Source organism: Thamnophis sirtalis, unplaced genomic scaffold (genome assembly GCF_051295495.1).
Source record: "Thamnophis sirtalis isolate CommonGarterSnake01/CBP01778 unplaced genomic scaffold, rThaSir2_p1.2 scaffold_6, whole genome shotgun sequence".
NCBI lineage: Eukaryota > Metazoa > Chordata > Lepidosauria > Squamata > Natricidae > Thamnophis > Thamnophis sirtalis.
In genome coordinates this window covers 48,652,977-48,678,126 of record NW_028261386.1, presented here as the reverse complement: position 1 = coordinate 48,678,126, position 25,150 = coordinate 48,652,977, and the positions used below count along the sequence as shown (strand labels likewise).

Below are 25,150 nucleotides of genomic sequence, written 5' to 3'. Positions count from 1 at the left end.
TATCATTGTATCATCAATGCGAACTAACTCCTGAAACTAAGTCACACTGAAGTCAGTCACACTAAATTATATAATGCATGTTTCTAAAAGAAGTCTACACATGGCAGTGATTAAGTTTCCCATCTCATCATCATGCTCTGAAATGTTTTAATGCCTCCAACAATTAGGAGATTCCAAGCCACATATGGCTACATTGTAGGGTACAAGTGACTCCTTGCAATAAAATGTTGTAGTTTGAATGTTCCCACCGCTAGCCATGCTGCTAGCCACGTCATACTACTAGGTTTTTATTCTGTTCTTTTTATTTCCTTTCTCCATCCCCTAAACGAGCTTATTCAACCTCAAAGGAGCTACTTCGTTTTTTAAAACATTTTTTTGTAGTTCTGAGAAGCATGGTATTTCCCAGATTGACTGATACTACCCTCTTGCTCATGGATACAGAAGAGAAATTTTATTTGTTTATTTTTCATACTTCTTAACCACCCATTTCCCTCTGATTCTGGCTACAGAAGGACTGATAATAGAAGGTCTTTACTGTTAGTGTACAGCAGAGGTGTTAAACTTGCGATGACACATTGTTGTCAGGCAACTATCGTAACTTTTTCCCTTCGCTAAAATGGGGTGGGCAGGGCCAGCACGTGAACGCATCTGGAGTGCGGGTGGCAAGTTTGACACTGCTGTTGTACAGCGATCAATAGCCTTCTGGTGGTCAGACCTATTCTGGTATCTTTGCCACAAACAAATCAGTGGCAGGCAGCGATTAAGTTCAGGTTCAGGACTGAACCTCAGCAGAGTGACTTTGGACTATTTCTCTCTCTTTCATCTCAGCCTATCTCACTTTTATGGTTAGGAAAACCCGAGAGAAGTTATAGGTTAATCTGATGTCATTTTCATCAGCTTGATGAATTAGGTACTTTGCAAATGTCAAATAGCAGCTTTGGAAGTTTTTATGAAATAGCTCTGAAGATCAAGATTCCACCCCACCTCCAGATCTGCCAGGTGGTTTTCCCCTCTTTAAAATGATTTAGAGAAATGTGTAGAAGGTAAGTGTACTAGTTTATAGTCATGACAATTATATTGCCTAAAACATCAGAGCTAATTCCAGTGGCTAGAAAACATCATACTTTTGTTGTTTGCTTTTGAATTTCTCCAACCATATGACAATGAAACGAACAAAATGTTAACAAGTTATGATATTTATGTAATTACTTACCAAGCACATCTAAATTATATTAAAGTAATCACCTTTGGGACAACCATGACATGGATGACTGAGAATATCCATAGACATGCTAAAATCAGTTTCTCTCTCTCTTCTGAAAGAGAGTTTACATTTATCTCAATATATAGAGTCAAAAGAGGTGTGTAAAACGTTTCAGATTCGAAATGTATTTAGTGTGTAATATTTTCAGCATGGAGAGCTACAGATAGAACTGTTTTAAATTCAAAATATTTTGAAATCGAAATGTTTTGCGCCCCGCTGAAAATTGAGTTTGAATTTCTGAAAAAGCAGTTTTCTCTCCCATTACTGTTGGACAACTGCATTGCAGAATTACTTTGCAACATTGCAGTGTGAAAAAAAGCACTATACAAAATCATTCCAAGTGGCTTTGATTCTAGCTTTAATTTTTGCAAGAATAGACTGCCTTTAATTCTGCCTTTTGTTTATTCTGTTTCTTAGCTTTTAAGTATTCTTGTTATTATGAAGGTTGTAAAACAACATACACCACACCTATCTCCGGGAAACTGGCTCATCCAGGAGGAAGAATGGTATAGAAACAAGCAACTGCAGTCTAATTATGCAGTCTCAAGAATGCATACTAAACAGTACTTGTACATTGCAAAGACACTCAGGCCTGAATAAATGTAATTAATATAAACCTATTGATGACAAGTGATTTTGGATTAATTGTCTAAAGTAAATCAAAATGATAAAGGTAGTACTTGGTGTACAACCATTTGTTTAGTGACTGTTCAATGTTACAACAGCACTGAAAAAAGTAACTTATTACTATTTTTCAAATGTATGACTGTTGCAGCATTCCGATGATCAGGTGATCAAATTTTGGGTGCTTGGCAACGTGCATGCATCTATTTCCAAAGACTTGGGGTCATGACCATTTGACAAGCAAGTCAATGAGGAAGCCAAATTCACTTAACAAATCTGTCGCTAACTTAACTGCAGTGATTTACTGTGGAAACTGTGGCAAGAAAGGTTTCAAAATGGAGCAAAACTCAATTAACAACTGTCTTGGAATTTTTGGCTCATTTATGGTTCTAAATTGAGGATTACCCATACATGGATCTGGGAAATATTTAACTTAACTAATATTTAACTTGCTGCCATTTGTCATGTAATGTAAAGAAAACAATCACAAAATTAATTTCATTGAAATAAAATCATAGTGTTAATCCACCTCAAGTGACTGAACTATATAGACAAGTCTTGGTATGTATACAACTTTTTCAATATGAGAAGGACTATTTAATATCACTTGAGATACAGAAATAAAAAAAGAAGAACTGAAATACACTGAATAAAATTATCAATGCCCTATTTTATGAATTTTTGCAGACATTGCCACTTTCATATATATATATAAAATAATGCTACTTTACGATGGTATTTTCCATTATTGTTCTTTAATCAAAGCTCTTCTGGCAATTTTTTCAAAATCCAAGATTGCAGTTTTTCTAGCTCACTTTTGCTTAGTTCATGATAAAGGTTTGGTAGACTCAGAAATGTAGTTCTTGCTCCCAGAGCTTTTAATGTTTTGTTGGTGTCTTCTCCCCAAGAATACAGGACCAGTTCATCAGCAGTTCCATGACACTGAAACAACTCTGGGAGTTCTCTTTCATTCTTCTCCAGTGCCTGGTAGCAAAAGAGACATTAACAATCTTAAATCATGTACATTTTTAACAAAAAGGAAATAGTTGTCCAGACTCTGTCTGAATTCATTATCTTCTCCATTTAAAAGGCAGACAATTATACAATAAGGGAGCGTGCAAGTTTTATGCAATGAAAATAGTATGAACATATATGTGCTACCTGGCTCCGCCACCTAAAATACCTAATATTTTATACATATAGGATGAAGGTCTGCATTGGAAGGACCCTATAAACAAGCAGGTTTATTATGCTACGTTGATCTTGCATTATCACAATTTTAAATCAGGCAAAGCCTCTATAAAACTGTAGCAGACTCCTTACCTCAAACTTGTTTTCCAACACACAAGAACAAGGAGACAGGACAAGTATGTGATAGAAAGATATACCCACTAGCAAATGCCTGTTCTCTTGCGCATTGTATGAAGCTGTGAGTGCTTAAAACAGTCGTGTTAATGAGTTTTCAAAGAACCAAGCATAGTAGGGCCTGTTCCTTTCGATGCTTCAAATGGAAATGCCCCAAAACAAAGACAAGGCTTCAACTGCATGAACTTTGCCTCTGATCTGTAGCTTCTAACCAAATCTCTGAAGAAAAAATGCTCTGGAAGAAACTAGACTTATGTAAGTCCATTAATGGAAAGAACCCTTCTGTCCCTGCCCTCATATATGGCACAATATTATAACTATCATTCACATGTGGCCGACTATTCCTGTTCTTAACCTATTTGGTCAAGGATTCCTTCAAGAGAAGGAAACAAGGAAATTATATAACCAATGCAGATTTTTTACAAGCTTATAAGATATTAATGAGCTTTTTTATTGAAGTAATTTGGATTCCATAGAAAAATATAGTACTGGGCAATCCAAGTGTGGACAATCCATGAACTTTACAAAATGTAAAGTGTGGTGGACTTTTTGTGCATAGTTTAAGCCTTATGGATGAATTCCCATGTGCTCCCCCAATTGTTTATTTGATTTATGTCTTGCCATTCTGTTAAAAGAAAATGTCCAACAAACAAAAACAATTCAGTAGATGAAACAAATACAGCTACTTCATAATGTCTTATTTTTTGCCAATTCTGGAATAATTTTATGAATACAAGGTAGAACTGCGGATTATTTAAAAACTAATGAGCATCTACCTGGTAAACAGCTGAATTCTTATTGAGAAAACTTGAAAGAGCGAATACTCCGGCCACCTCTTGGTGATATCTGTAAGCCAACTGTAAAGCCATGCATCCACCCATTGAAAAACCACCTGTGGATATATTTTAAAGATAAGGAGAGAGATTAAACTACATATTTAGAAGATTTCAGAAGTGTTTTCTTTTGTTCCCAAACAAATGTGCAGCTTGTATTGTATATTTTTAAGCAAACGTTTTTCCTCCCTTAAAATAATTATTAGTGAGGACAGAATGTTAGATTCCCTGACCACAATGTAATAGAAAAATAAGTAATGATTAGGTGATACAAATAATACAACAAATGGCTGAAAAGCAAACAGGAGACTTGGTGTTAAATTTGTCATTTGACTGGCAAATGCCTCACTTTCTCAAACACCACCTTTGGATTTTATAAATTTAAAATTCTTTTGATGAATTAACTTTGCTTTAAGACAATAAGATATATTTCACATTTCTTAAGACTTCAGATAATTGGTTTTGTGGTAAACTCCAAATCTGTTTCATATTTCTTGCATCCTTGCTATATTTATTTTAGTTCCTTTTACAATTGTTCATAAAAGTGAATTATTGGTTTAGTGTTTATAAAACTAATATATATTGAAAACTACATGAGTTTCCAAGACAGCTAAAAAAGCTGATCCAAAGAGAACCACAAATGCTTTAATTGGATCTGTAGCAATTATCTTTTAAAAGTTTCATAAATCTCATTAATTTCTTCTGGCAGAGGATTGATGGTTGGTTCGATGTTGCTTTGAATGGGCTTGTGAGAAGGTACAGCACTATAGTGGAAATGCAAGTCAGGAACCAGTTATTGGCTGACAAAAATATCTCCAGAGTGAAGGAGAGATATGACGATCACACCCTTGTGCCCTGGAAGAGCTGGTTCCTTGCGAAGAGATCACAAGAACTGGATTTTTTGGTGGTTGATCACCGTTGATATGAATTTAGTATAGCAATAGCAGTTAGACTTATATACTGCTTCATAGGGCTTTCAGCCCTCTCTAAGCGGTTTACCGAGTCAGCATATTGCCCCCAACAATCTGGGTCCTCATTTTACCCACCTCGGAAGGATGGAAGGCTGAGTCAATCCTGAGCCGGTGAGATTTGAACTGCTGAACTGCAGATAGCAGTCAGCTGAAGTGGCCTGCAGTACTGCACTCTACCCACTGCACCACCTCGGCTAGGTAATTTAGTACCCAAGAAAAATACCGTATTTTCACGACCAAAAGCCGCACCAGATTATAAGCCGCAGTATCAGTTAACGTTAATTTTTCAAACTTTTTCCATATATAAAGCGCACCGGGTTATAAGCCGCACGTTTCCCGACGCTTCTGGACATCTGTTGCAGTCGCGAGGAGCGGAGAAGAGCGCGAAGGTTCTTGGCGCTCCAGGAAGCCGCGAAAGCAGCTGGGAGAGGCGCATGGCTTGGTTTATCCTCCCTGGACGTCGCAGCAGCAGCCCCAAGCGCACCGATCTCTGTGTTTTTCGCATCGGGGCATGCTGCAAGAGAGAGTGAGTGAAGACCTTTCCGGATTGCTGGTGGTGGAGGTGCGGGCCCGTCGCCCTGTGCTCAGCAAAAAAAGTCCAGGGGAGTCCTTTGCGCTGGCTGGAAAAGGTCTTCACTCTTCACTCATTCCCTCTTGCAGCACACCCTGATGCGAAAAACACTGAGATCGGTGAGTTTGGGGCTGCTACTGCGACATCCAGGGAGGATAAACCAAACCGCGCGCCTCTCCCGCTTCCCGGAGCGCCAAGAACCTTCGCGCTCTTCTCCACACTCTCCTCGGCTCCTCACAACTGCAATAGACGTCCAGAAGCGGCAGGGGCTATCGAGCTGGAAATCCAATCCCCATTAGCCCCAAAAGCTGCTTCTGGACATCTATTGCAATCCCGAGGAGAACGCGGAGAAGAGCGCGAAGGTTAGGGTTACTGGGCAACGTGGGGGTGGGGGAGGCTGGAGCAGTTTCGTTCTGAATGGAGGGAGAGGAAAAAAGTTGGGATTCACCCTGCTGCAGCCTTTAAATGGCAGAGAGAAGCCGAACTCTTTCCCCTCCATTCACAGAGAAGCTGCGGCTCCCTTTATGCCCCTCTGGCTGGCCCCCTCCCTCCCGGGGTGTGTGTGTGTCAAAGTACCTGAAAGGGGCATGCAGGCTGCTATAGCTCCACTGAGAAGACATTTCTGAGAAGAGAAAGGGCTCCGGTCAGGCTGCACCCAAGCTGATGGAGTGCTCGCAACCGCCCGCCTATCGCCAGGGAGACAGCCAGTGCAGGTGAGCCGCGTGATTGCTCCGATCGCAAGGGCGCTTCACCAGCTCGGGTGCAGCCAGACCAGAGAACTTTCGGTGATGCACCGATTCCAGCAGCTGTGTTTTTCCTTGAAATTTGCTATCCCTGCAACCCGAAGTGGACATTCTCCCAGCGGCATCTCAGACACTCCCACCCTTAACCAGGACGAAGTGAGGATGGCTGGGCGCAGTTTGGTGCCTCCCGGCTAAGGAGGAAGGGAGAGACCCAAGGGACGTGTGCGTGCCTGCTCGCGGTCATTCGCTTGCGAGTTTCAAGTTTGAGCGTAAAATCGGGAGGGAGAGATTTTCGATCTTTTTCCAAATATAAAGCGCACCGGGTTATAAGCCGCACTGCCGGTTTTTGATCAAATTTTAGAATTTTCAGTGCGGCTTATAGTCGTGAAAATACGGTACTTCAAAAGGCAGGGAAAATATATTCTTGGTGAGGTACCTTCTTTTCACACTAAGTGGAAACATTTGTGACCAGAAACAACTTATGAACTTTCTATAAAAATGGAAAAAATGAACTTGTGAATTATTGACTTTGATTAGAAATGAAGCACAACATGTTTTTGATACTTTCAAGAAAATTTCAATAATAATTTGTTAAACAATATTGTCAAAATTATGGAAGAGTGTTGTGCTATCTTTCTGAATCATAGCAACACTTAGCAATAGAGCCTCAGCACATTGTTTCGGATGGACCAAAATTTAGTTGCTTCTTTTTCTAGAATCATCTCAGGTTGTTAGGTCTTAGTTATTATTCCACTGCATGAATGACTAAGCAGGAATTTTCTAACTCAGTGTCTTCCAACTGTGTTGGACTGCAGAATATATTATCCACAGCATAATGTGCTACCTGGTAATGATGAGATTTGTAATCTAACTAGTCTGGAGTACATCAGGGTGGGAAGGATTAGTATTAATGGGACTAAGGAAATCTACATGTTTTGGCTTTTTCTCCTCCATTTTTCATCTTGTACCATGTCTATCACTATAAGGCTTTAGGCAGATAAGATACTGTTTTCTTAAGAGCTTAGAAAACTTCAGATATTTTAATAAATTGGCATTCTTAGGCAATCTCTATTGCCACTTTATGCAATATAACAGTTTTCAAGAGATTAACAACTCCTCTCTGGAAAATAATTAGTTAGTGCAACTGGGTTTTATGTCATCATTTCTCTATAAATTGAATGATGTTTCCTCTGCAATAGAAATCCAATGTCACCAATCCTAGTTAAAATCAAGTTTGTTTCTAATAATAATGATTAGTAACTAAAGACTTACAAACTCTTTGGCTGTTGAAACCTTCAAAGCCATTCACCATATTTTTAGGATTGCCTTGGCTCACAGGATGAATTCTCCTACAAATGTGATATATTTCTCCTTACAAATCTTACCCAACAGTATTCTGTTTTTCCTGATGCCATTTTTAACTTCATCATCAATCAAACTGTTAAGTGCTTGACACATCACATCAATGGTTTCAGTATGTTCTGGGCAATCATTAGAGATCTTGTATCTGTCAAACCACACATTGGACAAAGATCCCCTCATTGGTGTATATGGTCTGAAAGAAAGATGGATGAGAAATGTATGAGGACAAATTTCATACAAAAGTTTTTTGTGTTTTAGAATCATTCTCTTTGTACCTAGGAGACTGGTGTGCAAAACTGCCATTCAACCATGGAGGTAAGACAAAACTACATCAAACAGCTATGTTTGTTTAAACAAAACCTGACTCATTTTTAAGGGTATGTATGTCTATAGAACATTAAGAGCAAACAGGGTGTTCATATGCAGGAACCTAACCTCACATTTGCCATTTAGTCTCCTAAACTTGGTTGTGAGTATCTTTGCTTTAGAGCTTCTCTTGGCATAGATTAAAAAATATGGAATACAAAGAGCCTATATTTAGAACAACTACTCAGATCCCTAAGTACAGCGACAAACCTTTAAACTCAGAATGCAGCTCCCCTTCCATCAGCATTGTTTTACTCCTTATACCATACCATTAACTGCAATTAAAAAGTTGCTGTGAGTGAAAACAAGAATATAAAGCGAATATTGCTATAAAGCATGTTGTTTTAAAGTAGCAGTTACAGAAATCCATAATTAAAGAAACACTCTCATCCATAATTAGAGAAACACTTGATAAAATAGCACATATTAATTCTCTTAAATTCTTTAGTTTCTTGGATTATCAGTGTTAACAGTTTCAACATCAGTAAGCAATGTTAAATGTATTAAGAAACATTTTCTAAACCTTCAAAAAGTCAACGCTGCACTCAATTGATTCTTCACACAGCTTATGCCCTTTGCAGATATCCACTAACAGAGGACAACCCATCAAGTTGAACAAAACAATATTTTTTTTAAAGCAATGCAGATTTTTAAAAATAAAAGGCTGTTTAGGAAGACACTATTAATCCATTTAAAAAAAAAAGTCTTGTCAGAAAGAAAGATGTGTAATTCCATTTCTTCCAAAATGAAGCTCTGGAATCTAGCCCACAGTCCCAGAACTGTCGATCCAGTTTAGTAGAAAAATAAACATATGTCAGATAAGGAATGATACATTCAGAATCTGAAGAATAATGTTAATGGGTAATAAAAAAGTCTCAGCAATGCAAAATACACTGCCCTCCTTTTTTTAGAGTTAAGATTTTTTTCTTGTAAAACGGCTAGCAGTAAATTTAGGTAGAAATGTCTGTAGGAATGATGCCATCTCTTCTATGTTGGAGGAGCTTAGTTTACTTTTCCCGATACTCAGTTTGAAATAGATCGGTCCACTGGTGGTAGCTTCTGATGGCTCTTGGCTTCCAGTTCACTGGCAACAGAAGAACTCAGGGTCGGCATGGGTGCCAATTGCCATACTAAAGAATAGCTTTGCACACATGCATGTTTTAAAAATTCATTTTTTGTCAACTCAGCTTCTTTGTTGTAATAAATGCTTCCCAGCTGAAGTTTCTTTTAATTCCATGAACATGATCCAAGAAAGCTAAGCAAAGTTTTAAGTGTCCTCACTTTCAACATGGGAGATTTAACCACTTGGCTAGCTCTTATCCTTTTATATTCTACCCATTGAAGATGGATGTATAGGCTTCATTATTTTTCTGAGCCTCTGGTTGTGCAAAAATATTTCTCAGGCATTATATTCAAAGCTGTAAGATAGCCTTCCTCCCCAAACCTCAAAATGTACTAAAATTTCTAAAGAGAGAAAATATTTGCTTAACAACGATTTTAACATTTATTCATAAGCCATAAATTCATATTCATTGGCATAACTACATTTGGGCAAGGAGTGTGGCTATACAGGTAGTCCTCAACTTACAACATTCATTTAATGACCGTTCAAAGTTACAACAGCACTGAAAAAAGGATTTATGACCGTTTTTCACACTTACAATCCTTATGGTCACATCATCAAAATTCAAATGCTTGGCAACTGGTTCAGATTTATGACAGTTGCAAGGTCCTGAGGTAATGTGATTTTCTGACAAGCAAAGTCAATGGGGAAGCCCAACTCACTTAACAACCGTACTACTAACTTAGCAACTGCAGTGATTCACTTAACAACTGTGGCAAGGAAGGTCGTAAAATGGGCAAAACTCACTTAACAACTATCTCACTAAGAAACAGAAATTTTGCTCATTTGTGGATATAAGTAGAGGACTACTTGTAGTTAGGCAAGGGGAATCAAAATGTGAGTAGAACACATACCTATAGTTCTGAAATCTGAGGAATAAAGAGCTATTGAAAACCTTCAAAATGAAGCAGATCATAAAAGAACCACACTAAGGAATATTTTAATGAAGTTATTTCACTTGTGTGCAAAATGTAAATGCTGCAGTAAAAAAAAAAAACACCCTCAAAGCCAGGTTGCCCATGTTGAGAATAGCTATCATTTTTCAGACACTAGAGGAGAAGATTTCAATAACCCTTATATTTAGATTAGGAAATCTTGTTATAGCATCATACTCTTATTCTGAAGGTCTATTTTAGATATAACTTATGAATCAACCTTTGACGTTACTATCAATATTCTTTGTAATTGAACAAAAATACAATTATTATCACATTATGATAGTTTGAGGGAAAACATATATTTCTTCTACTGTTCCACTTTTGTAAGTGTATCTATTCAGTAATGTTAACCAAGCATTAGACAGACTATCATTATTGACTTGGATTTTCTTTTTGATGCACCACCATTCCTCAAAATGAAATTATGATGCTTCGTTTAACATCACTGTTATTGATGTAATAGTATTCAGAAGTTATCTGATTAAAAGGTTCTAGCCATTTACTGTATGGCAGAAAGACCTAGTATATCATTGATTCATAACCAATTCTCCTGCACCCCCTTCTCCAAAGAAATGCACCAGAGATAAAGGCATAACCAGGTCAGAGTAAGAAACAAGCAATGAAAAGTTGTTTAGTTTGTTTATACAACTTTGAATGTGACTAAGAACACTCTCTTTGTTGGTAGAAGACAGTAAATTGAACCAGGCAACACTTGATCAATCACAACAGATACTGCAGGGAAATTCTTAGATAAAATATATAATAATAGAAAGAGAGGAAAACTGTTACCCTAAGATTTGATAAATGGGACAATATGGAACAATAGTTCTGTCAAAAGTATTAGTGAAACGATAAAAAAATAGGGAATATTCCTTACTAAAAGAACAATTGATACATCAAGAACGATGCATAGCACTAAATCTTAATAGCCATGGTAAAGCTGTAGCAAGCTGCCAAAATAATTTCAAAAGCTTAGAATGTCCTTTTACATTAAACGTCTTGCAGAAAGTACTCTGAAGAAAGCTTGGGGAATCAATTCTACATGATATTTATACATATACAAAAGGTATAGCTTTACTTTCACTGTCATGGCTGCTGTCTTCTCTGTTTGGACTCCCCCCCCCCTCATTGTTATGTAGAAATTTGGAAAGAACTGAATATAATTATGTTTCCTATGTAGAGTTTTTATTTTAAGAAACTATAGATGTATTACTTCAAAATATATATGATTCTTTTATGTTCAATCTATTTTTAGTTAAAGAAAGCTAGCCAGGCAAACAGGATGGTTAGAGAAATTAAAAGGTGGTGAAGGATGTATAAACGCCAAAAATGCTGTCCAAATATTTATCAGATAATTGTACTTGAGCTCATTCAATGTCTAATATTGTTTGATATTGAGATCAACATTCTGCTTTTTTGATTAAATGATTCTGAAAAATTTCTAAATAATTACTTTGCATGGTTATGTATAGTATATTATAAAAATGAAGCATATACTAAAGAATGGAGTCCTGAAAAATGTATATTTGTGTTATCTTATATAGAAAAAATACATTTTTCTGGAAATGATAACTTTAGAAACTTTTTGACTACTGAATAAATTATGATAGAAATAATTATGCTGAGTCTCCTTAATTAATTATTTAATCCATTATTTAAATTGTTTACTCCTTGTATAATGTTTGTATTTAATCCTGGGTGAGTGTTCATTTTTATTTTACAAATGTTTGACATTGGCTCTTTTCTCAAAAGAGGCTGAAAATCTGGATGGGTCTTATACGTCGAATATAACATTTTTTTGCCTCCCGAAGCCCTGCCCCTTCACAAAAATGGCGATGCATACCCTTATGGAAGTTTTCAGAGAACTCCTGGGGGCTGGGGAGGTCAGAAATGAGCAAAGAAATGGCCGTTTTTGCCCCCCCCCCCCCGCAGCACTCTATAAGCCTCCATATAGCTATGTATGCAATTTGTTGATAATAAAATTGGGACCGTTTTTGTGAAAAATGGGCCATTTTTTGCTTGTTTTGCCCCTCCCCAGGAGCACTCTGCAAGCCCCCTGAAGGCTATTCATGGCTTTTATTTGAAAAAAATGGGCCCGTTTTCACAAAAAACGGGGCGTTTTGGGGAGGTTTGCAGAGTGCAAAAACTTTTTTTCCTCCTTTTGGAAAGCTCTTTAGTTAGAGTGATTGATGAGAATTAGATTGACCAAGTGCTGTGCCAGCAGAAACAAGTCTTAGGTGCTGAAGGTTGTCTGCAATTTCCTTCTCCAACACGTGGATAAATACACCTGGAAACATCTACCTACCTACTGTATTTCTCTTTCTCTTTCCCTCTATCTACCTACCTATCTACTCATTCTCTTCCTACCTATCTACTGTATTTCTCTCTCTCTCTCTCTCTACCTACCTACTCTCTCTCTCCCTACCTACCTACTGTATTTCTCAATATATATATACCTCTACCTATCTACTCTCTCTCTCTTTACTTACCTATTGTATTTCTCTCTCTCTCCCGCTACCTACTCACTCTCTCCCTACCTACTCTCTCTCTCTCTCCCTACCTACCTACTGTATTTCTCTCTCTCTCTCTCCATCCATCCATCTATCTACCTACCTACCTACTCTCTCTCCCCCACCTACCTACTGTTTTTCTCTCTCCCTCTATCTACTATTTTTTTTAAAATTGCCTCTTCAAAACCTTGGTGCATCTTATACTCCGAAAAATACGGTACTCAATTTTTTAAAAATAATGTATTTAAATTAATTCCATCCTGGTTGCTATATAGCTGCACATACTGTGCAGAGTTGAAAAATAACAGGCATTAGATATCTTTAAATCAGATCTCCACAAGCTGAGGCCCTGGAGATCCAGGCAAACTTTAAATGCAGACTGTAGACTTTGAAAATTAGTTCATTTCTAGAAGAGTTTTTATACTCCTTTCATAAAAGGTCAGAAGCAGTTTACAGAAGTAACACTATTATTGCATAATAAAAAAGATTATAAAGAGAGATTCAACAGGATAATGGTATAAACAAAATTTAAAAAAGAATACAGGAAGTTTTCCAAGTCAATCTTGGTATAGGACAATTATACAGACATATCTAGGTTATTTTCTTTACAATAATAAGGAAGTGATTTACTATTGTCTTTTTACAGGTTGGCTTTTTTTCTTCCCAGATTAAGTCTCCAACTCTGGAATTTCCAGTGATTTCCCAATCATATACTCACTGGTTATGACCCTGTTTATCTTTTTTTTTGTTAGTATGAATCAAAGACATTTAAATGAGAATAAAAAGCAGCCACTATAATAGAACTATTAGGAAATTTGGTAGCTGGAGAAAGTCAACATAAAATTATAGCTCCTTCAGCTCCTATAACTTTAGGGAAAATTAAAAAGCATATACCTAGAGACCTATAATTCTAAAAAAGAAATTTGGTAATACAATGCTAATATATAAAATTACCAACCGTAACTTTATTTAGAATAGAAAAATGAATTCTAAACAAAAACAACATCATTTAGGGACATTTTTTATTTGAGTATCTCATGAAATTCTAGCCTTATTGAATTTTCATTGGATTGCTTTGTATGTGTAAATAAAAATAATGTATGCTTAGAATATCAGAAAAATGTGACCATAGTTAAAGTTGGTAAAAAGAGTAGGAATCTGACTGAGGTATTTGGGTGAGTTATCCAAGTCTCCCAATACAATTCTAACAATTCATCTCCATTACTATCAACAGGGTTTTTGTGAGTCAAGTATCTGCCAATTTATTTAAAATAGTGTCAAGCTGACTGATGATTCTGTATCACAGCCAAAGAAGAGAGAAATGCTACAAGGAATTCAGGGGGACCAAAAAAAACCCCCACCCTGCATTGAAAGATTAAAAAAATGTCTGCACTATTCTACAAAGCCATTTTCCAAGGCTCCATAAATATTTTCTTAAATGGAAAGAGATCAACATTCTTCACAATATATACAATAAAAACTGCAAAAGTTATCTGCCGGTAACTGAAAAGAGTGCATGTAGAGTCCATGGTCTTGCTAGGTTCAGTTTGAATTTGGAGTGGAAAGGATTGTGAGAAGGAAATGCAGAGAGATTCCTTGACCTAGATTTAGTGAAGCGTAACAAGGTACAGTATAGTTATTTCAAAAAGTTGGGACAACATCATTTTTACTTGAACACGTTACCTGCTATAATGCCAATTTAAACTATCACTTTCTATTTAAGAGAAATATAAGAAATATTCTTTCTTGATTTAGGCATTCAACAGAAAACAAATGTTTAAGTTGCTCTGCTAGCAGCTGTAACAGTATTTAAAGTTTTAGCCATGCCTGCTCAAAAGAGAGAAAAGGCATTTTGAGACACGTGGCAGCAGATGCTATTTTTAAAATTCCAACCAAAGTTGCAACACATTTAATCACAATAATCAAGGCCTGCGGGAATTAAAAGATGAAATTATATATCATAAGAGAAAGCTGAATCAGCTGTTTTTTGGCACTGTAAATAATTAAGTGACCTATGGAAATGTAGAGCAGGTTTTCTACATAATCCTTAACCTATAAATTATATAATCTTTGCAAGATTATTATTTGGCCACAATTATAAATCATTTAGAAACTGGCCATTGGAAAATACAGCCCTTAAATGCATTTTTTTTCCAATGACTATTGAGCATAAAGGAAAAGGTTAGTATATTCACCAAATGAATCCGTTATTTCAATTGGTCACCAGCTAATTCACAAAATACTGCAACTTTGACAAATTGGAAAAAAGTGAAGGGAAATGAACGATAAAGCTAACACTCAAATCTCCCCATCCCCCATTTTAATAGCCATGACCACTGGCAGTCTGATTGTAACAGAAACTCTGGTTGAAAACAGAATTGTCAGTTCCTAAAACAAATACCCCCACAAGTTTTTTATTTACAAGATTAAAGAACACCCCCCCCCAGCATTTTTTTAAAGCAAAATTTTCTGACGATATCCACTGCAGCACACAGGAGCTCATGAGAAACTCCACTGTACTATTATAATAACTGAAAGTTGACTTCTAGACTAATCAGTATTACTTCATCTGATTTGCAGAGGGTCTTTATGGTTTTAAATGGAAGAAAATATTTGTAGCATGATCCATTTTGATCTGGAGACTAAATCTGAGTCTTTTTTATATAAAATGTGCATTCTAAATGAGCTATGCTTATCTTCCCATATATTGTTCCCATTTAGTGACCATGATCTATTGATACAGAAAACTTTTATTAAGGAATATAGTTAAGTGAAGCTCTGAACCTAAAGTTAATAGTATGAAATAATCTAATAATTCTCCCCAAATTGCTATAGTAAAGAAGGCTGTGCAGGTCTCTGAAGAGGTGTTACACTTCTAGCCAGTAAAGCAGCCATAGGCTTTACTTGCAACTCCTACCTCAACCTTTATCAAGATAGAGGTCATCATCTACACAAGCCCAGCCGAAAATGTCTATAGTTCAGTAAATTAAATTAAGCAGCAGACAGCAGAGTTAAATCAGACTCGTGAGATTATACTGGGAAACTATTCACAATTTATAATATCAAGAAGCACCTTCCCCCCCCCCCCTTTAAATTAAAACTGGAAGATTTGTTTTTAAATGCAGAAAGGCAAAAAAAATCTGTTCCTTTGATCAACTCCCAAACCATTCTGTCACTGGAGCACTATTATTGCTAATGTGACATAATCCAGTTTTGATGAACTGGTTTTGGTATGCCCTGGCTCTCTTTCTTCAGTTGATGTTCCTATTCATATAAGGTCAGCAAGCAAACCAAATATATTGCAAGTAAGCACACCAATCAAAGGAACTAAAAAGCAGCCATAATCTTGGATAGATATTAACTTCTAGTTTTGAGAAAAAGCATCCCATATCTCAGTGTTTTCAAACTTGCCAAATTAAGATACATGGACTTCAACCTCCAGAATTCCTCAGGCAGAATGATGGCTGAAAAATTGTGAGAGTTGAAGTCCACACATCTTAAAGTTGACAGGTTTGAAAACCACTGCTCTATCAGAAGGGTTCACAACAAATGTTCTAATCAGAACTGAGCTTTTCAGCCAGATCTACCATGCTGGCCAAGCATTATTGCTGAAAGTGCACTAGATTTTTTAGATAAACAGCATTGAGTAAAAGTCTGTCACTTCTAAGAGACCCAGTCAGTCTCCTATCACAAAAAGTTAAAAATATCTGCTCTCACAATGATCATGTTATACTTGGCATTCTAAGTGTTGATTTGAGGGTATGAGGCCAATTTTAGAATGAGATGGTTTACCCTTTTGGCATCAGGGCAACAAATCTAATTTACTTCAGTAATTCTATTTGACTATGCGGTATATCAAGTCTGAAGTTCCTGAAAGCAAATGAAGGCAGCACTGACTATGATGGAAGCCACTTTCATTCGTACTGTCCTTTCTCTGATTAGAACTGTCATTCCCATCATCTTTTCTAAAGCCTTTGAATGGAGAACATTTAATAGAAGAGAGAGAACGTGTCTTTGGCAACTTTCTTCCAATAACTGGAATGTAAGAACAGCAAATCCACTGCAGATAAACCCAGGAAATACCAAGATTTGTGCTCTTCCTCCATTGCCTTTGAATGCTTCTCTAACAAATAACATTTGTTTTCTTCTTGGAAGGAATACAGTAAAGCCTCTCAAGCTTTTACATTCCTATGTAGAGACACCAGTAAAGTGCAAATGAATGAGCCAGCTTCACTTGAGAGAGAGCTATCTGGATTCCCAACTGCTGGAGTCAACTAGGATCACGCCATGATTCTGCCAATTGATACATTGAGGTAGATTGTTTTGTTTAGAAAGAAATCCCTTTTTTGCACATGCACAAAAAATATCATCAAACTCCAATGCAACAACTAGCAAATCTGTTGTGACCACTTGAACATTTTATGTTGTGAACCGGTATCAAAGAGCACTTAACAGAATGCCAACTGAATTGGTTGTTTATTCTATAAACTCTGAAATCATTTTAATTGCATTACGTATGGGTTTTGCAAACCTCCTTTCATAATCACCGGAAAAACTAATTCAAAAATTACTAAGCAAATTATCAAAGGGAAGACTTAGCAGGGTCATTGTTCTGCCTATCTATCTGGAGAATGAAACTGAGATTGTCTATTATATTTGAATATGTATTTGAAACTTGGATCTTTTAGGAATAAGTACAGAACCCTATCCATGGAAACACAGAGACTTAAAATGATTTTCTGCCAAAATCTATTGTGTCCATTTACAAAATACTTGCAACATAACTTCCATCTGCTCTGTTTCAACTTGTTACTGAATTATATCCAGGAAGGTGACAGCATAGCAACACTCTGTGATTTACTGCCCAGCTGTCAGTGTCATATGCAAAGTGACATTTTTAATTGCATACAACAAATAGAAGAAGGTTGGAGAAGAATAGCCTGTAAAATCTATTGAAGTTTAAAATATATAAATGCTTTGCTGTAAAAACCAACAAACAAATGCAGAAGAGATAACCTGGCAGCTACAGTTCAATTTGATTATGACACCAAATCAGTGCAATTCTTAGCAATCAGATAGATTTTCTCCACGACAATTTGTTCCCAATCTAATTCTTTGTTCCAACGTTGCATCCACTGCCACTGTAGGCAAGGGCATGTATCTTGATGCTTCTTGCTGCCTTCTTGTCTTTTCTTCCGTCTTTCCCAGGATTAGTTTTATCTAAAGAATTGTTATTTATAGATAATGTTTATGAAGTATGATAATTTGAGGCAGCTCATTTCTGCCTTCAATGAGAGGTCTGGGCTCATTTGTTTGTTTTCTTCCGTAGTATTCTCTGGACCAATACCAAAATGCAAAAATGTCAATTCTCTTTTTATCCTGCTTCTTCCAAATCTGTACAATTCTAACTATATATGAATGACATATACCGCTTCATAGGGCTTTCAGCCCTCTCTAAGCGGTTTACAGATTTTTAGCAAATTGAGTCAGCAAATTGCCCCCACAGTCTGGGTCCTCATTTCACCCACCTCGGAAGAATGGAAGGCTGAGTCAACCTTGAGCCGGTGAGATTTGAACCACTGAACTGCAGATAACAGTCAGCTGAAGTGGCCTGCAGTACTGCACCCTAACCACTGCGCCACCTTGGCTCATATGAGCCAAGGTGGCGCAGTGGTTAGGGTGCAGTACTGCAGGTCATTTCAGCTGACTGTTATCTGCAGTTCAGTGGTTCAAATCTCACCAGCTCAAGGTATATAATATATATATGTAATTTTAGCTCCATTTTCCACTTTTCTTCAAGACTTTCATTATTAGAGCTGTCAGTTCATTTACTACCAGACACTATCAAAATAGTGTCCTCAGCATAGTGTAAGCTACTGTTATTTTTCCTCTAATTTTTAAAAAAATATTCCAATCCAACTTCCTACAGTAGATGTTTCACATAGTTTGAATAAATAAGGTGATAATATATAGCCTTCTCTCATTTGCCTTCCTGGAGTCATTCTGCTTTGTAGTGTTTGTTTAAAATGAGGTTTCCTAATCTATTTTATAGGTTTTGCATGAAGATAATGTATTCCGAGATTCTGACTTCCGAATGACACATTTCAGAGTGTGACATGATGGACACAACTGAAGTCTGTCTATAATTACTGAAGCACATATAGAGTTCTTTTTTATATTCTTTGACTTTCTCAATTATTCAGCATGAATGAATAATAATATTTCTTGTTCCTTGGCCTCTTCTAAAACCATTTAAACATCTGGCATCTCTCTTTGCATGTTGGGATAAAATATGGGTTGGAGGATCTGAAGCATTGTTTTGCTCTCATGTGAAATTAAAGGCACTGTAAGATAATTTGTACATTTCATTAAATCTTCTTTTCATCATTATTGGTATGTAGACTGATCTTTCAATATACTGGCCACTATGCTGTTCTCCAAATTTGCTGGCATCGATTGGGCATAACCTTTACTGATTCTTCTTCTGTTACTTGCCACATTTCTGTATATTCCTGTAGGTTCTGACTTGGTAAAATGTGGGGTATTGATTTAACTTCATCTTCAGCATAGGAAATGATCCACTTAGAATCAGTTACTATCTCTCCATCTGCATCCTTTAACATACCAATTCAAGGTCAGAATTTACTTCTGGGTCAGAAATGTTCAGACTCCCCCCGCCCCCCAAAGTCTTAAAAAACTATTTCTTGCATCAGTCTTCTCCTTGACAGAAAACACTGCATGCTACTTCTTGATCCATTCAACTTTTTCATATTTTCATATTAATTCAACCTGCAGTAGAACACAGGCGGAGTTCAATTTTTCAAACCTGGTTCAATGATTCCTCCATTTATTTTTTTTATAACAATTTTTATTTAAAATCACAATAAAAACTAATACAAATAAAAACTACAAAGAATAAAATAAAGCAATGACTTTCCCCTTCCTTATAAATATAATTTTAGTAACTTATCTCATTTTCTTAAAATGCAACAAATGATCTTTCTCCATATCCTCTTTTTTATAAACAGATCCATAAAAACCTCATCAATTTAATCCAGATATCAGCAAGAATCTTTTAAGTGTTGCCAGAGATAACAACATATACATTTTAATCTTAATCAAATAAACCAACTTTATTATTTTACTTAACCATCTTGATCTTTAGTCCCTTCTGATAATGTCCTAGAACTTGTTTTATTTTCATTTTCTACTTTGTCCCTTCTCACAAAATTCTTGAAGCTTTAACAAGCCGCTTTTGCAAATCCAATATATGTCCTTTCTTTGTCTGGAGAGGGATTATTACCTACTCACTCTACTTTTTGTGAAACTGTCTTCAGTCCACCATTTCTTCCCTGGAAGACCCAATATCTTTGAGTTGGGATCACAGTATACAAGAAGTGACATGCAATCCCTCTCGGTTGTGCTTGGTTACCAGTAAGAATTGTGGATGTGCCACTGCTCTCTGCAACAGGAAGCCTTTAGATACATGATAGTTTTCTCATGAACTGGAACTTTATTTGCTGCTTTTCAAAAATAATCTAGAATTATAGACTTGGAAGGATTCTCAAAAGTAATTTAACCCAACTTTGTGATTGATGCAAGATCTACTAAAACAACACTGGAAGTTTTTAAGATGATGGTGGACAACCATTTGTCTGTAGTGGTGTAGGGTTTCCTGAGTAAACAGGGGGTTGGACTAGAAGACCTCCAAGGTCCTTTCCAACTTTGCTATTCTATTCTATTCTATTCTTTTCTTTTCTATTCTATTCCTGAAATGCTGAATTTTACATGAAAATGTTTTTTTTCTGAATAGATCCTATGTTAACCATAAAAGTGAAAGTTTCATGTACCTGAATGCAACTACATCTCTCATTAGTTTATAAAAATACCCTAGAATGCTAGGATTAATTATACTAACTTGGGAAATTCTTGGAAATAAGAGTTTTATAAGAAGCTGGAAAAATAAGCCTTATGTAAACCATGATTTTGTAACTTGACATTTTTATATTTCTAGGATCAGCTGCAACTATAAGCTATAGTTTCTCGATTTACTTTTCCATTCAGCTAAGAGGGCAGGAAAAGTCTTTGTGATGAGCTGCATGAAGATATTTTATCCCTAAAGGAAGAAAGTGATGATACTTTTCAAGTTTAGAAAAAATAATTATTACTGAAGGATAGGAAGTATGATTTCTGGATAGCATTGCATTAAGGACAACATGAAGAATCAACAAGGAGTTAAAAAAAATAGCCTGGCAATATTCTTAAGAAAATAAATAAGCCTTATGTATAATCTGCCATGCAGTGGCTGTGACCATTGGTAAGTTACTTAACAATGGTAAGTAACTAAGGAAAAGCAGTTCTTAAACTTACTGTGTTTCCCTGAAAATAAGACCCGATCTTATTTTCTTTTTACCCACAAAATATGGCTTGGGTCTTATTATGAGGGGAGGGTTTATTGTTTTGGGGTTGCCGGGTGGCTGCTCTCTTTCGAGCGGGCACAGCCTCAGGGGAAAATGGTTGTGTTGTGCTGTCGCAGCAGCGCAACACAACAGCCATGAAGTGACCACACTCATGAGCAGCCACCCAGCAAACTCCCTTTCCAGCCAGGCACAGCGCCATTCACTGACCTAGGGGTATTGATTCTTTTTTTGTGTTTCTGTTTAATTTAAAAAAAAAAAAAAGGATAAGTGCCGAAGAATTGAGCCTTTGAACTATGGTGCTGGAGAAGACTCCTGCGAGTCTCTTGGATTGCAAGACGATCAAACTGGTCAGTTCTAGAGAAGATCAACCCTGAGTGCTCTTTAGAAGGCCAGATCCTGAAGATGAAACTCAAATACTTTGGCCACCTAATGAGAAGGAAGGAGTCACTGGAGAAGAACCTAATGCTGGGAAAGATTGACGGTAAAAGAACAAGGGGACGATAGAGAATGAGGTGGCTGGATGGAGTCATCAAAGCAGTAGGCGTGAGCTTACATAGACTCCAGAGGATGGTAGGGGACAGGAAGGCCTGGAGAAATGTTGTCCATGGGGTCATGGGTTGGACAAGACTTTGCAACTAACAACAACAAAAGCTTAGGACTTTTGAGACTTGAGAGATATACCCTATTCAGCTGTCTTTTATTAGTATCCCTACTGGACTTATTCTTACCTCTATAAACAACTTCTTTACTAAAGAAAGAAAGAACAAGTCAGAGAGATACTGATTTCTGAAACATGAGTGGAACTTTAAATCCTTACAAAAATTACCTTCTATTTTTTCAATATCATTTTATAGATTTACACTACCAAAGATAAGAAAGAACACAATACCTGGCAGGAGCTGTTGGATAAATGACTTTTATATGTTGGAAAGACAAATCTTGCTTCAAAACCTGCTTGATCCAGTCTCTTATCCCTTGACCGGTATCACCTGAATAACACAAACAGATAGAACTGAATTAGACATCTATACAACGGAGCAATGTGAACTGTCTTATGAACCTCAGCGTTCATCTTGTCCATACAACTTTCTCTTTTAAAACTTAATTTTAGAAAAGATACAACTGATTGCTTATAGAAACCAAATCTAATGGGCAACTGGTTTTCAAACATCAACAATAAATAAAAAGGTAGTCCTTGATCAAGTTCCCTTGATGGGAACTTGCCCATTATGGATGTTAAGTCATGAGATAAGTCAAGGCCTGTACCCATCTTCACTAAGGAGGTCCCTGCCCTACTCAGTGCAAGAATCCAACTTTATATTGGATTATATAGTCCTTGTCAGCTCTCATCTCTGCTTGAATGCATCCAATGAAGGAACACGTTACCTCTCTGATGGCTGGTTGATTCCCCAACCAAACTGCTGTTATTGTTTAGAATTTCCCTCTTAACATTTAACTGGAATTTTCTTTCTGTAACTTAGGATCATAATTCCACAATTTATACTCTAAAATGATAGAAAGCAGATCTTGGTCTTTTACTATGGGAGAGATAATTGAAGATTGCATTTATATTTTGGTAAAATATATTTCAATAAAATATGTGATACACAGAACTAGACCAATTAGGGTTTGACATAATGAACTACAACTTCTTATAATGTGGATCCTCTGCTTTGATTGACACAGTCCTATATCAGTGAAACTCTAAAACTGCACCATTTTTAAAAAGAAAATGCCAATTATCAAACTGCTTATTTTAATTATGTAGGTCTGGCTGTCTTAAAGGAAAAGGTAACGGTTGATTGTACTTTTTACTGTAAAAGGGAAAACCTGAAAATTTCAATACTTGAATAGGAAATACAGATTTTTAAAAAGCTATCCAAATTATTGTGGATGAAGGAGGAACAATTCCATATTGTTATTAGTGAATACTCTGTCACTTTCCAATAGAGGTTTCTAGCATATGTCAATCATATGACAATGAAGTGAGTATTTTGAACATAGCATAAACGAGACAATTGGAGAGTTAGCTATGGGGAAACTGCCAAAAGCCTCCTTGATTATGGTGAGCATAATTTAAATCAATCGTTTTTTTCAAAACAAGAAGCATTGCTATTTCTATTGCTTAACACTTGTGCTTCTTATTTTCAGCTACTCTGTATGTGGAGAACGCTTAACGTGGAGATATGTTTAATGTGAATTACTGAATGTTTAACCTGGAGCAGGCACTGTTACAGGTAGTCCTCAACCTATGACTCCAACTGTATTTCTATTGCTAAGCAACACAGTCACACCCCATTTTGCAACTTTTTGCCATCGTTAAGCAAACCACTGTTAAGCGAATCTGGCTTCTCCCAGTGACTTTGCTGGTTGGAAATTGGCTGGGAAGGTTGCAAATGGTGATCACATGACCCAAGACAGGGCAACTGTCATAAATACATTTCAGTTGCCATGCACCCAAATTTTGATTGTGCGATGCTACAGTTGTTAAATGTGAAAACCAGTGCTAAGACATTTTTTTAGGGGCCAGTGTTACTTCAGTCACTAAACGAATGATTGTAAGTCAAAGACTATTTGCATCTGCATGATTATAACAATTTGTAAAAAGAAAGCCACAAATATAAGGGCATCAGTACAGCTGCCTCTGCAAATAATAGGGGCATGGTCTTTTTCCATACATTAATCTGTTTGATACCGAAATCTACTGGGAACACGAAAGGTACACTTCTGTATGAACGGGACCAGACATAAAAACACTCCAGAACACACAAGCCCCTGCACTACGTTGCACATGTCTGGAGAGAGCTTCTACTGCCTTCAGAATCAGAATAGAGCCTTCTAGTCCAGCCCCCTGTCCGAGCAGAAGGTCCTATACTTTTTCAGACTAGTGACTGTGCAGTGTCTTCTTAAAAACCTGCAGTGATGAAGCACCCACAACTTCTGAAGACAAGCTGTTCCACTGGTTAATTGTCCCCACTGTTAGGAAGTTTCTCCTTAATTCCAGGTTGCTTCTATCCCTGATTAGTTTCCAACCATTATTTCTTGTCCTGCCTTCTAATGCTTTGGAAAATAAAATGATCCCCTCCTTTTTGTGGCACTCCATCAAATACTGAAATACTGCTATCATGCCCCCCCCCTCCTTCTTTTCTCTAGTGGTTCCCAAACTTGGCAACTTTAAGACTTGTGGCTGGAGAATTCTGGGAGTTGAAGTCCACAAGTCTTAAAGTTGCCAAGTTTGGGAACCACTGCTCTAGACTAACCAAACCCAAATCCAGCAACCATTCTTCATACATCGGCAATAACCTGAGGTTAGATTTGCCGCAGCCCTGGATTTGACAATGAACAACTGTGATTGTATTCATTTAGAATTATGCCATTCCGAACAATTAAGGCACCATTATGAGGAATGGTGGAATTACGAGGCAGATTTTTAAGAAAGGAAGAAAAATAGGGCAATGATCATCCTCCCGGGGCAGCCTTTCCCTTCCCGAGTACCTCTCTGGGAGGGTTCACACATTTGGGGTTTAGTAAACAAACCACGAGGGCTTGCCCCATTCCACACGCAAGTCCTGTATGCCAAAACGAGGCGAACCGCGTCATGGGCTTAATGCACGCGTGACCTCTTTCGGCGAAAAGGCCCCACGGGCTAGCCCAGAGATTGTCGCCCACAGCAGACCATCTTGGGATCGGGAGCCTCCACCTGAGCCATGGAGAAAGATCACAGAAGCCGTGTGTCTCCCCGCCGGGCTCACCACTACCAGGCTCTTCTGCAACGCCGCCTGAACAGCCATAGCGCCTATTTCCTTCCCCCGGCCGAAGGAGGGGTGGGGATGGGGAAGCAAACAAGCCGCCGCTTACGGCGCAGCCGCGCGTGAGAGGCGCACGGAGCTTCTGGGAGCAAAGCTCCGCCTCCCACCAGTTCAGCGAAAGTGGCTCGGTTGCGTGGAGAGGAGGGTTGCGGGTGTCTGTTGCTCGCTTGGATGAGAGGAGGAGGAAGGGGAAGTGATGCTCCGGGCAATGCCGTGTTAAACCGATTTTAAGTCTTTGAAACCTATTTCAA

The 25,150-nt window shown here is 37.4% G+C and overlaps 1 protein-coding gene across 1 annotated transcript; it reads right to left on the bottom strand.

Moving 5' to 3' along the window:
* Positions 1-2,538: 2,538 nt before the first annotated feature.
* Positions 2,539-24,948, bottom strand: LYPLAL1 (lysophospholipase like 1). The gene is made up of 5 exons (XM_014052809.2): positions 24,791-24,948; positions 21,980-22,079; positions 7,757-7,926; positions 4,030-4,145; positions 2,539-2,872 (listed from the first exon to the last, which is right to left on the bottom strand). Exons 1-5 carry the CDS (start codon positions 24,879-24,881, stop codon positions 2,648-2,650), a joined length of 702 nt encoding a protein of 233 aa, XP_013908284.1. The 5' UTR covers positions 24,882-24,948; the 3' UTR covers positions 2,539-2,647.
* Positions 24,949-25,150: the final 202 nt, after the last annotated feature.